This window comes from Salmo trutta, unplaced genomic scaffold, assembly GCF_901001165.1.
Source record: "Salmo trutta unplaced genomic scaffold, fSalTru1.1, whole genome shotgun sequence".
NCBI classification, from domain to species: domain Eukaryota; kingdom Metazoa; phylum Chordata; class Actinopteri; order Salmoniformes; family Salmonidae; genus Salmo; species Salmo trutta.
Window position 1 is genome coordinate 1 of NW_021822130.1, and position 11,906 is coordinate 11,906.

Here is an 11,906-nt window from a genome sequence, read left to right on the forward strand (position 1 = left end):
GAACTAAAGCAGTGTTATTATGGGATAGATGATAGGGCTGTCCTTGTCCCTGTGTACGAGGTTCCCCGAGCAACACAGCTGTGGCACACGGAGTTGAATGCCTCTAGACACTGATCTGAGGTCAGTCTGTATTGAGTAGTCATACAAAGACAACGGTCATTAATGGGCTCTGGCAAGCATTGAGTGCCCCTATACACTGATCTGAGGTCAGTCTGTATTGAGTTTTAATACAGAGGTTATGATTAGAACTGGGCTGTGGCCAGAGTAGACTGCATCTGGAAACTGATCATGTTTAAGGTCAGTACGTATCCCTAAAGGTCATGGTTAACCCTGGGTTTTAGACTGCCCCTGGACACTGATGAGGTCAGCTTTATCACCTAAAGGTTATGGTTAACCCTGGGCTTTAGGCAGTGTTGACTGCCCCTGGACACTGATGAGGTCAGCTTTATCACCTAAAGGTTATGGTTAACCCTGGGTTTTAGGCAGTGTTGACTGCCCCTGGACACTGATGAGGTCAGCTTTATCACCTAAAGGTTATGGTTAACCCTGAGTTTTAGGCAGTGTTGACTGCCCCTGGACACTGATGAGGTCAGCTTTATCACCTAAAGGTTATGGTTAACCCTGGGTTTTAGGCAGTGTTGACTGCCCCTGGACACTGATGAGGTCAGCTTTATCACCTAAAGGTTATGGTTAACCCTGGGCTTTAGGCAGTGTTGACTGCCCCTGGACACTGATGAGGTCAGCTTTATCACCTAAAGGTTATGGTTAACCCTGGGTTTTAGGCAGTGTTGACTGCCCCTGGACACTGATAAGGTCAGCTTTATCACCTAAAGGTTATGGTTAACACTGGGCTTTAGGCAGTGTTGACTGCCCCTGGACACTGATAAGGTCAGCTTTATCACCTAAAGGTTATGGTTAACCCTGGGCTTTAGGCAGTGTTGACTGCCCCTGGACACTGATGAGGTCAGCTTTATCACCTAAAGGTTATGGTTAACCCTGGGCTTTAGGCAGTGTTGACTGCCCTGGACACTGATGAGGTCAGCTTTATCACCTAAAGGTTATGGTTAACCCTGGGTTTTAGGCAGTGTTGACTGCCCCTGGACACTGATAAGGTCAGCTTTATCACCTAAAGGTTATGGTTAACCCTGGGCTTTAGGCAGTGTTGACTGCCCCTGGACACTGATGAGGTCAGCTTTATCACCTAAAGGTTATGGTTAACCCTGGGTTTTAGGCAGTGTTGACTGCCCCTGGACACTGATGAGGTCAGCTTTATCACCTAAAGGTTATGGTTAACCCTGGGTTTTAGGTAGTGTTGACTGCCCCTGGACACTGATGAGGTCAGCTTTATCACCTAAAGGTTATGGTTAACCCTGGGCTTTAGGCAGTGTTGACTGCCCCTGGACACTGATGAGGTCAGCTTTATCACCTAAAGGTTATGGTTAACCCTGGGCTTTAGGCAGTGTTGACTGCCCCTGGACACTGATGAGGTCAGCTTTATCACCTAAAGGTTATGGTTAACCCTGGGTTTTAGGTAGTGTTGACTGCCCCTGGACACTGATGAGGTCAGCTTTATCACCTAAAGGTTATGGTTAACCCTGGGCTTTAGACAGTGTTGACTGCCCCTGGACACTGATGAGGTCAGCTTTATCACCTAAAGGTTATGGTTAACCCTGGGCTTTAGGCAGTGTTGACTGCCCCTGGACACTGACGAGGTCAGCTCTATCACCTAAAGGTTATGGTTAGCAGGGGGTGGAATGAGGGCTGCTCTGGCCTCAAAGCATGACGTCTTGTCTGGTCTTTACAGTCATGAAGACAAAGACAAATACTTTTTCTCAGCTTATATAAGTAGCTTATTTTAGTGCCGTGTTCACCAAACTCTTTCACCCACGCCCCCTTTCATCATAGGGGAAAAGCATGTTTATTTAGCAGGGGTATACTTCCTGTACACGTTGTGGATGGATTCTCAACACAACCAAAGTTGTTATGAAAAACTGGTGTTGTGGTGAAACTGGTGCAGTTCCTCCTCTCCCCACTAGATGTCAGAGTGGTCCTACAGTTCCTCTGAGGCTGGAGGAGGTTAATGGGTGTCTGTGCTACTGCCTGACCAGAATACAGAACAAGAGAATGAGGGAGGGAGGGAGGGAGGGAGGGAGGGAAGGAAGGAGGAGATTCCCGTCCTGTCAAAGTGTGGGTCTGAATGCTGATCAGACTGACTCTGACTTTCTCCTCTTTCTCTCTCCTCTGGTGTTGTTCTGGCAAGATAAGGTCTGTCTATAGTAAAGGTAAGGTCTGTGTATAGTAAAGATAAGGTCTGTGTATAGTAAAGATAAGGTCTGTGTATAGTAAAGGCTCTGTGGTAACAGAGCTGTAATGAATTCAGTTAGCTGTGGGGCTCTGTGGTAACAGAGCTGTAATGAATTCAGTTAGCTGTGGGGCTCTGTGGTAACAGAGCTGTAATGAATTCAGTTAGCTGTGGGGCTCTGTGGTAACAGAGATGTAATGAATTCAGTTAGCTGTGGGGCTCTGTGGTAACAGAGCTGTAATGAATTCAGTTAGCTGTGGGGCTCTGTGGTAACAGAGCTGTAATGAATTCAGTTAGCTGTGGGGCTCTGTGGTAACATAGTTGTAATGAATTCAGTTAGCTGTGGGGCTCTGTGGTAACAGAGCTGTAATTAATTCAGTTAGCTGTGGGGCTCTGTGGTAACAGAGTTGTAATGAATTCAGTTAGCTGTGGGGCTCTGTGGTAACAGAGATGTAATGAATTCAGTTAGCTGTGGGGCTCTGTGGTAATAGAGGAACTCTGTAACAACCATAGAGTTATGAATGAATTATTTCCCCTCCCCTCCTCTGTTTCGCTCTCTCCTTCTCTCCCCCTCTCCCCCATACCCTCACACACACCCTCACCTCTCGTAGGGCGTTGGTCTCCTTGTCTTTCTGTTCCAGTAGACTGTCTAGGTGGTGGATGTGCATCTCAGCCTCAGCTAGTCTCCTGGTCCTCTCATGGTCCTCCTCTGAGGCCTTGGCTGACAGACCTGGAATACACACCATAGTGATGCTTTTAAAAGTGTGTGTTGTGTTGTGTTGTGTTGTGTTGTGTTGTGTTGTGTTGTGTTGTGTTGTGTTGTGTTGTGTTGTGTTGTGTTGTGTTGTGTTGTGTTGTGTTGTGTTGTGTTGTGTTGTGTTGTGTTGTGTTGTGTTGTGTGTGTGTGTGTGTGTGTGTGTGTGTGTGTGTGTGGGTTCGTGCGTGCGTGCGTGCGTGCGTGCGTGCGTGTGTGAGTGCGTGCGTGCGTGCGTGTGGGTGCGTGCGTGCGTGCGTGCGTGTGTGCGTGTGTGTGTGTGTGCGCGTGGGTGTGTGTGTGCGTGAACCCCACCATACCTTTGCTCTGCAGCATCTCCAGTAGTTTCTTGATAGACTGGTCTCTGGCCCCCAGGGTCTGTTTCTGACTGTCGATCCTCAACTCCATCTCCTCCAACGTCTTCCTCAGGAGGAACAACTCTTTGGCCTGGAGGTTACATTCAATACAATTCAATTCAAACTAATTGTATTTTCCTTGGCCTAGAGGTTAGATTAAATGAAATACAACTGTATTCATCTCTTTGGCCTGGAGGAAGTGTCACACCCTGATCTGTTTCACCTGTCTTTGTGATTGTCTCCACCCCCCTCCAGGTGTCGCCCATCTTCCCCATTATCCCCAGTGTATTTATACCTGTGCTTTCTGTTTGTCTGTTGTCAGTTTGTTTTGTTCGTCAAGCCTACCAGCGTTTTCCCCGTGCTCCTATCTTTTTCTAGTTCCTAACTATTCCTACACATTGGGGCCGTGCATTTTCTAGTACCTGTTTTCTAGTTTTCCCGGTTTTTACCATTCTGTCTACCCTGACCCTGAGCCTGCCTGCCGTTCTGTACCTCATGGACTCTGATCTGGATTACTGACCCCTGTTCAAGTAATAAACTGTTGTTATTTTAACAGTGTGCATCTGTGTCTTCTACTGAAACGTAATAGTTAGATTCAATTCAATTTAATTTAATGGGAGAAGACAAGACACCTCCTTTCAGTGAATGTCAACTCCTGAATACAAGATACTTCTCAGCATGTTTGTGTTATTTATTCATTCACTTAGTTATTAGCATAGAGATTAGATTCAATCAAACGTTATTCATTTAATTAACTTTCTAATTCAATGAACTTTATTGATACCAGTAGGGGAAACATGACATGATTGTGATATTTCTAAATGAGGTTAGTTAGTTCTTTATACTTGTTGTACTGTTGTATGTCCATTGCCATTGCATTCCTCAAGTTATTCAGAGGAGTACGCCTTCTGCCAAATGAAATGAAATAGAGTGTACAACATGACACTGAATAAAGTACAGAATCCTAAATAAGACTCTGATGAACTGACATGTAAATGTTCACTGTGTGTTTTCTATCTGTTCTTCCACTGTAAACCAGAGCCCCAGAAACGCATGTCCATTCTGTGTAAACTCAATGGACCAACTCGTTTTTTAAATCTTATTACAAGTGAAACTAGACCTGGGCCCTTATCCAGCAGGTATCTCTGAATAGGAGCACTGATGAGATTATATGAACAGATCCTAGATCAGGACTCAGAGCAGCTTTCTCCAACTAGACCTGGGCCCTTATCCAGAAGGTATCTCTGAATAGGAGCGCTGATGAGATTATATGAACAGATCCTAGATCAGGACTCAGAGCAGCTTTCTCCAACTAGACCTGGGCCCTTATCCAGCAGGTATCTCTGAATAGGAGCACTGATGAGATTATATGATCAGATCCTAGATCAGGACTCAGAGCAGCTTTCTCCAACTAGACCTGGGCCCTTATCCAGAAGGTATCTCTGAATAGGAGCGCTGATGAGATTATATGAACAGATCCTAGATCAGGACTCAGAGCAGCTTTCTCCAACTAGACCTGGGCCCTTATCCAGCAGGTATCTCTGAATAGGAGCGCTGATGAGATTATATGAACAGATCCTAGATCAGGACTCAGAGCAGCTTTCTCCAACTAGACCTGGGCCCTTATCCAGAAGGTATCTCTGAATAGGAGCGCTGATGAGATTATATGAACAGATCCTAGATCAGGACTCAGAGCAGCTTTCTCCAACTAGACCTCACCTGTCGCTGGTGTTCACCTTGGAGCCTGTGGAAGTTCTCCTCTGTGGGTTCAAATGACAGAGGTTCTCCAGGTCTCCCTCCACTACAGTCCTGCTGGAACAAGTGATTCAGATCTCTCTGGGTCCTCAACTCATCCTGCAGGGCCTGCACTGTCATCTGGAGGTGCTGAGGAGAGAGAGAGGGGAGAGAGGGTGGGAAAGTGAGGAATTCAGTCAAGTGTAACAGAGTTAAGATCGTACAGAAGGAGGAAGTATTGATTGAGTACTGTGTTTATTTTCACTGTTACAGTATAATATTCAGAATTAGCGTTGGTATCATCATCGTCATCATATTGCCCCAGTAATAATGTTTCTTCATCACCTGACCATAACAGAGAGAGAATTATACCCAAGGGGCGCTTTTCACTAAACAATTTAGGCAACAGGGACCTTGATCCAGGAGGGGGTTGAATATCTCTGCTGTAACCAAGAAGTTTGATCTTGACATCTAGACACTTAACTAGCAAGTTAGCAAACCAAATGCATAGCTGGAGCCCTGAGCTGCATATCATTTATTTGACACATCTTAGATTTCTATAGTTATACTCAGCTTATAGTAATAAGCAGTGGAGTAGCACACACAGACCGTCAGTATTGTGAAATACCTCGGTATATGGTATATCACCCCAGCCTACTAGTGGCAGTGCTTCCTGCCTTTATCAGTTACAGTTTGTAGTTTTTCCTGCCTCAGTTACAGTTTGTAGTTCTTCCTGCCTCAGTTACAGTTTGTAGTTCTTCCTGCCTCAGTTACAGTTTGTAGTTCTTCCTGCCTCAGTTACAGTTTGTAGTTCTTCCTGCCTCAGTTACAGTTTGTAGTTCTTCCTGCCTCAATTACAGTTTGTAGTTCTTCCTGCCTCAGTTACAGTTTGTAGTTCTTCCTGCCTCAGTTTGTAGTTTCGGCCTACTGCCTTCTCTCACTGCTTCCTTTCCATCTCTCTCTCCATCCCTCAGCCCTTTCTACTGGCATAGACGTGACATCAGACAAGAACAAGATGAAACCAGCCTGAAACTAGATGAAACCAGCCACCTACAGCAGGATTCCCCACACAGCAGCTTCTTGTCAATGTTACTAGCTATCTGTCCGAACAGAATCACAACACATGGACTTCTGCCCCATGGAGAGCCATAGTAATGGCGTCTTTTTGTAGGCACTACCTCCGCCGTGGCTCGTTGGACAAAGCCTATGAGGAAATGAATGGGGGTTTTTGGAGGGTTTTGGGATAAACGCCAAAAATAAGGTCTGGTTCACAGTCTTAGACGTTTTGTTCTACAGGAAAATCTCCAAGAGATAATGTCCCTTTTTGTGAATTTTGGAGCATTTCTGTGATCAAAACAAGCTTCATAATTCATAAAGGTCGTGTTAACTGACTGCTGTTATATCATAGAACAAACCGTACAACATCTCCTAAGCCTTTGTTAAACTCAGACCTTATTTTCAGCATTTATTCCTAAACTCCATTCTTTCCCCATTTATTTTCCCCATAGGAATGGCTGAACGAACCAGCGGGGCCTCATTTCCATTGTTTTTAGGACTACAAGCTGGTGATCTCGTTTTTTGTAACGTTGTCAAATAACCCGGACAGAAAGTGTGACACGTCACCTCCTATGCAAATGTGGTTCTGAAACCTTGGTACTTCAAGTCCGCTCCGCTGAGAGGGGGGGAAACGGAGAGTGGCTTTGTGCCATTACAGTGTTCACAGAGGGCTTTGGACAGCAAAATGTCACTCGGAACCTGTCCGGAACCGCTCAGTCACCCATCTGAGAGAATATTGTATGTTGTATTCAGATCCATAGATATATTTTTACTCAACCTTGTGTGCCTGTCTGTCTGCCTGTTTGTAGATGAGAAGATGAGCATACAGGTGAGATCATAACATTTTAAAGGATTTGAATATTGACTACCTATTTAATGTCAATGGAGGTTAAACACTGGGGTTGAAAGAAATTATAAATACAATCATTTTACTACCATTCGATGAGTCCTTTATACATCCATGCTATAAAACGGAATGTCTAGAATTATAACGATATTGTAAATTCTAAAAGTTGACCTAACTCTCTAAAGACGAGGCTCTGGACATGTAGAAGGACTCAATTATTTCAATATTCAAATAATGTACCTATCTGACATCACTGGAGGTCCATAACACCCATGTTCAACATCACTGGAGGTCCATAATACCCATGTTCAACATCACTGGAGGTCCATAATACCCAGTTCAAACATCACTGGAGGTCCATAATACCCATGTTTCAACATCACTGGAGGTCCATAATACCCATGTTAAACATCACTGGAGGTCCATAATACCCATGTTCAACATCACTGGAGGTCCATAATACCCATGTTCAACATCACTGGAGGTCCATAATACCCATGTTCAACATCACTGGAGGTCCATAATACCCATGTTAAACATCACTGGAGGTCCATAATACCCATGTTCAACATCACTGGAGGTCCATAATACCCATGTTCAACATCACTGGAGGACCATAATACCCATGTTCAACATCACTGGAGGTCCATAATACCCATGTTCAACATCACTGGAGGTCCATAATACCCATGTTCAACATCACTGGAGGACCATAATACCCATGTTCAACATCACTGGAGGACCATAATACCCATGTTCAACATCAATCATGAACACATTTTGAGAAATGTGATCTCTGCCTTTGAGACATGGCTGTGTTGCTGTACGAGTTGGACAATGAGTCTAGGATGTTTGTCACAGATATTAACCTGCAGCCAGGATGTGATAAAACATAATGTTTAACCATCGACAGCTGTCATCTAACCCCTGTACACCTGTACAAACCGCGTTCCTCTGCATCACAGACAAAATATGTGTGTATAAAGGTGACATTGTGAAATGTTGAGGATTCATGGAACGGAAGTAAAATGATTTTAATATTCAAATAATGTACCTGTGTGATGTCAACGGTAAAAGGAGATGTGGGAGGTTATTGTGGTCTGGTAATATGAGGATAAGATGTGGGAGGTTATTGTGGTCTGGTAATATGAGGATAAGATGTGGGAGGTTATTGTGGTCTGGTAATATGAGGATAAGATGTGGGAGGTTATTGTGGTCTGGTAATATGAGGATAAGATGTGGGAGATTATTGTAGTCTGGTAATATGAGGATAAGATGTGGGAGGTTATTGTGGTCTGGTAATATGAGGATAAGATGTGGGAGGTTATTGTGGTCTGGTAATATGAGGATAAGATGTGGGAGGTTATTGTGGTCTGGTAATATGAGGATAAGATGTGGGAGGTTATGTGGTCTGGTAATATGAGGATAAGATGTGGGAGGTTATTGTGGTCTGGTAATATGAGGATAAGATGTGGGAGGTTATTGTGGTCTGGTAATATGAGGATAAGATTGTGGGAGGTTATTGTGGTCTGGTAATATGAGGATAAGCTGTGGGAGGTTATTGTGGTCTGGTAATATGAGGATAAGATGTGGGAGGTTATTGTGGTCTGGTAATATGAGGATAAGATGTGGGAGGTTATTGGGGTCTGGTAATATGAGGATAAGATGTGGGAGGTTATTGTGGTCTGGTAATATGAGGATAAGCTGTGGGAGGTTATTGTGGTCTGGTAATATGAGGATAAGATGTGGGAGGTTATTGGGGTCTGGTAATATGAGGATAAGATGTGGGAGGTTATTGTGGTCTGGTAATATGAGGATAAGATGTGGGAGGTTATTGTAGTCTGGTAATATGAGGATAAGATGTGGGAGGTTATTGTGGTCTGGTAATATGAGGATAAGATGTGGGAGGTTATTGTGGTCTGGTAATATGAGGATAAGATGTGGGAGGTTATTGTGGTCTGGTAATATGAGGATAAGATGTGGGAGGTTATTGTGGTCTGGTAATATGAGGATAAGATGTGGGAGGTTATTGTAGTCTGGTAATATGAGGATAAGATGTGGGAGGTTATTGTGGTCTGGTAATATGAGGATAAGATGTGGGAGGTTATTGTGGTCTGGTAATATGAGGATAAGATGTGGGAGGTTATTGTGGTCTGGTAATATGAGGATAAGATGTGGGAGGTTATTGTGGTCTGGTAATATGAGGATAAGATGTGGGAGGTTATTGTAGTCTGGTAATATGAGGATAAGATGTGGGAGGTTATTGTGGTCTGGTAATATGAGGATAAGATGTGGGAGGTTATTGTGGTCTGGTAATATGAGGATAAGATGTCAGCCAATAGGACTGTGACAACGCCAGTAGTGTGCCATTTTTCCCATGGTCCTTTATACCTGCTGTATATAAAATATTGTGTGCAAAATGTATGGGCTAGATATTTCAACTGTGTACGGCAAGGTGAATGTCTGACTGAGCACGTTTATGAGGCTGTTTGACCCACAGCTCAAAGCTAGAGGACAGACCGCTGTTTAACGTGAGAGGCTCAGCCATGTTAGGACTGTACGCCTGGCATGTGTCACAACGCTGACCAGGAAACAAGCCACATACAGGGGAACCATACCTCCTAGACCTCCTAGACTGCTACAGAGCTTTTCCTCCCTGGTCTGCCACGCCCATAGAGTGTTTACAGAAAGGCCACGTCCACTAGAGCGTTAACAGAAAGGCCACGTCCACTAGAGCGTTAACAGAAAGGCCACGCCCATAGAGCATAGAGTTAATGAATCCACCTCTTCCTTTTAAACGGAGGAGTGTGAGAGGAGTGTGAGAGGTGTGTGTATTTGAGCTGTGAGGTGCTGGTGAGACACATCCTCTGTTGTTCAGCAGTGTGCAACTCCTCCTCCTCAGCTGTGGTGTTGATACTAATACCACAAAGACAATACCACATACAGGTTTCTCCCGAGGATCTTTTTTAACAAGGAGGTGCTACTGAGTCCAGCGGGATGGACATTTCCTGCAATCTAAAGCAAAGAAATACTCCATTGAGGTGTGGTGCCAGGCCTTAGATGATTACAAATCAAGTTTTTAAAAATGACAGTGGAGCAACCAGGTGGCGTAGTGGAACTCTTCCATTCTTTGAGGAGAACCCTGACAGAAAGATATCGACTAGTCATGGCTTCTGTTCGGTTGTCCAGGTCTCAGAGATTCTTCACGAACTTATCTCTGATCCTCCTGGGTGGATCCGTCTCTCTGCTCCTGTGGGCCGCTCTCAGACACCCGCCGGGCTCTGACAGGAGTCGTCTCCCCGCTCTGGACCTCCTGCCCCTGGACTACGCTGCCGACCTGCCGGCCTGCACAGCCATCATCCAGGGAGACCTGGAGGGTCTGGAGAGGAAGCAGCTCAGCCTCCTGCTGAAGACTATGAAGAAACAGCAGCTGCTGTCAGAGGAGTTCTACCACAACGTGACTCAGGACTGTCTGAGGTACGTTACAGGAAGAGAGTTCATCACCGTTCCTCTCAGTCAGGAGGAGGAGGAGTTCCCCATCGCCTACTCCATGGTCATCCACCACAAGATTGAGATGTTTGAGCGGCTCCTACGTGCCGTGTACACTCCTCAGAACGTGTACTGCGTCCACATCGATCAGAAGTCATCCGAGGACTTCAGGACGGCAGTGAGGGCTATCGTGTCCTGTCTGCCTAATGTGTTTGTGGCCAGTAAGTTAGAGAGTGTGGTATACGCCTCCTGGTCCAGAGTGCAGGCTGATCTGAACTGTATGGAGGATCTCCTGAAGTCACCTGTCCAGTGGAGGTACCTCATCAACACCTGTGGAACAGACTTCCCCATTAAGACCAACGCTGAGATGGTTCAGGCCCTCAAGCTGCAGAACGGGAGAAACAGCATGGAGTCAGAGACCACCGACGACTATAAAAACAGCAGATGGCAGTTTCACCACAAAATCACCAGCAACATGGTGGTCAAGACGAACGTTAGGAAGAGCCCTCCTCCAATCAGCACCCCCATGTTCTCTGGCAACGCCTACTTCCTGGTGTCCAGGGCCTTCGTCCGTCACGTGATGGAGTCTCAGGAGGTCCGGGTGCTGTTGGAGTGGGAGAAGGACACCTACAGTCCTGATGAACACCTGTGGGCCACTCTGCAGCGCATGTCCTCTGTGCCAGGATCCAACCCTCCCCACATCAAGTACCATGAATCAGACATGAACGCCATCGCTCGCATCGTGAAGTGGCGTTCCCTGGAAGGAGATGTGAGGAACGGAGCCCCATACCCACCCTGCTCGGGTGACTACAGGAGGTCCATTTGTGTCTACGGTGCTGGAGATCTCCGGTGGCTCCTAAAACATCACCACCTCATCGCTAACAAGTTTGACCCTGAGGTGGATGATGTGGCCATCAGGTGTCTGGAGTCGTACCTGCGCTTCAAAGCTGCATACCGTGTTTCACGAAGGACAGTGGAATCTGACAGGATCTTACAAAAACTATGAAATGTTAAAAGTTGTAAATACAGTAATGTAGGTTTTATTTAAACTATGTTTTGAAACGTTGTATATTTCTGATGCTGTAAAGAGGGTTGTAAATACAGTAATGTAGGTTTTATTTAATATTTATTAAATATACACTGAGTGTTCAAAACATTAGGAACACCTTCCTAATATTGAGTTGCACCCCCTTTTGTCCTCAGAACAGCCTCAATTTATTGGGTCATGGACTCTGCAAGGTGTGGAAAGCGTTCCACAGGGATGCTGGCCCATGTTGACTCCAATGCTTCCCACAGTTGTGTCAGGTTGGCTGGATGTCCTTTGGGTGGTGGACCATTCTTGATACACACAGGAAACTGTTGAGCGTG

At 45.3% G+C, this 11,906-nt stretch overlaps 2 protein-coding genes across 2 annotated transcripts; one reads left to right on the forward strand and one right to left on the reverse strand.

Annotated features, from left to right (window-relative positions):
- Positions 1-2,785: 2,785 nt before the first annotated feature.
- LOC115180690 (ELKS/Rab6-interacting/CAST family member 1-like) lies at positions 2,786-5,745 on the reverse strand. Its single transcript, XM_029742905.1, has 3 exons — positions 5,132-5,745; positions 3,377-3,503; positions 2,786-3,032 (listed from the first exon to the last, which is right to left on the reverse strand). Exons 1-3 carry the CDS (start codon positions 5,285-5,287, stop codon positions 2,818-2,820), a joined length of 498 nt encoding a protein of 165 aa, XP_029598765.1. The 5' UTR covers positions 5,288-5,745; the 3' UTR covers positions 2,786-2,817.
- A 4,470-nt stretch (positions 5,746-10,215) lies between these two features.
- LOC115180691 (beta-1,3-galactosyl-O-glycosyl-glycoprotein beta-1,6-N-acetylglucosaminyltransferase 3-like) lies at positions 10,216-11,628 on the forward strand. The gene has a single exon (XM_029742906.1). It carries the CDS (start codon positions 10,216-10,218, stop codon positions 11,542-11,544), a length of 1,329 nt encoding a protein of 442 aa, XP_029598766.1. The 3' UTR covers positions 11,545-11,628.
- Positions 11,629-11,906: the final 278 nt, after the last annotated feature.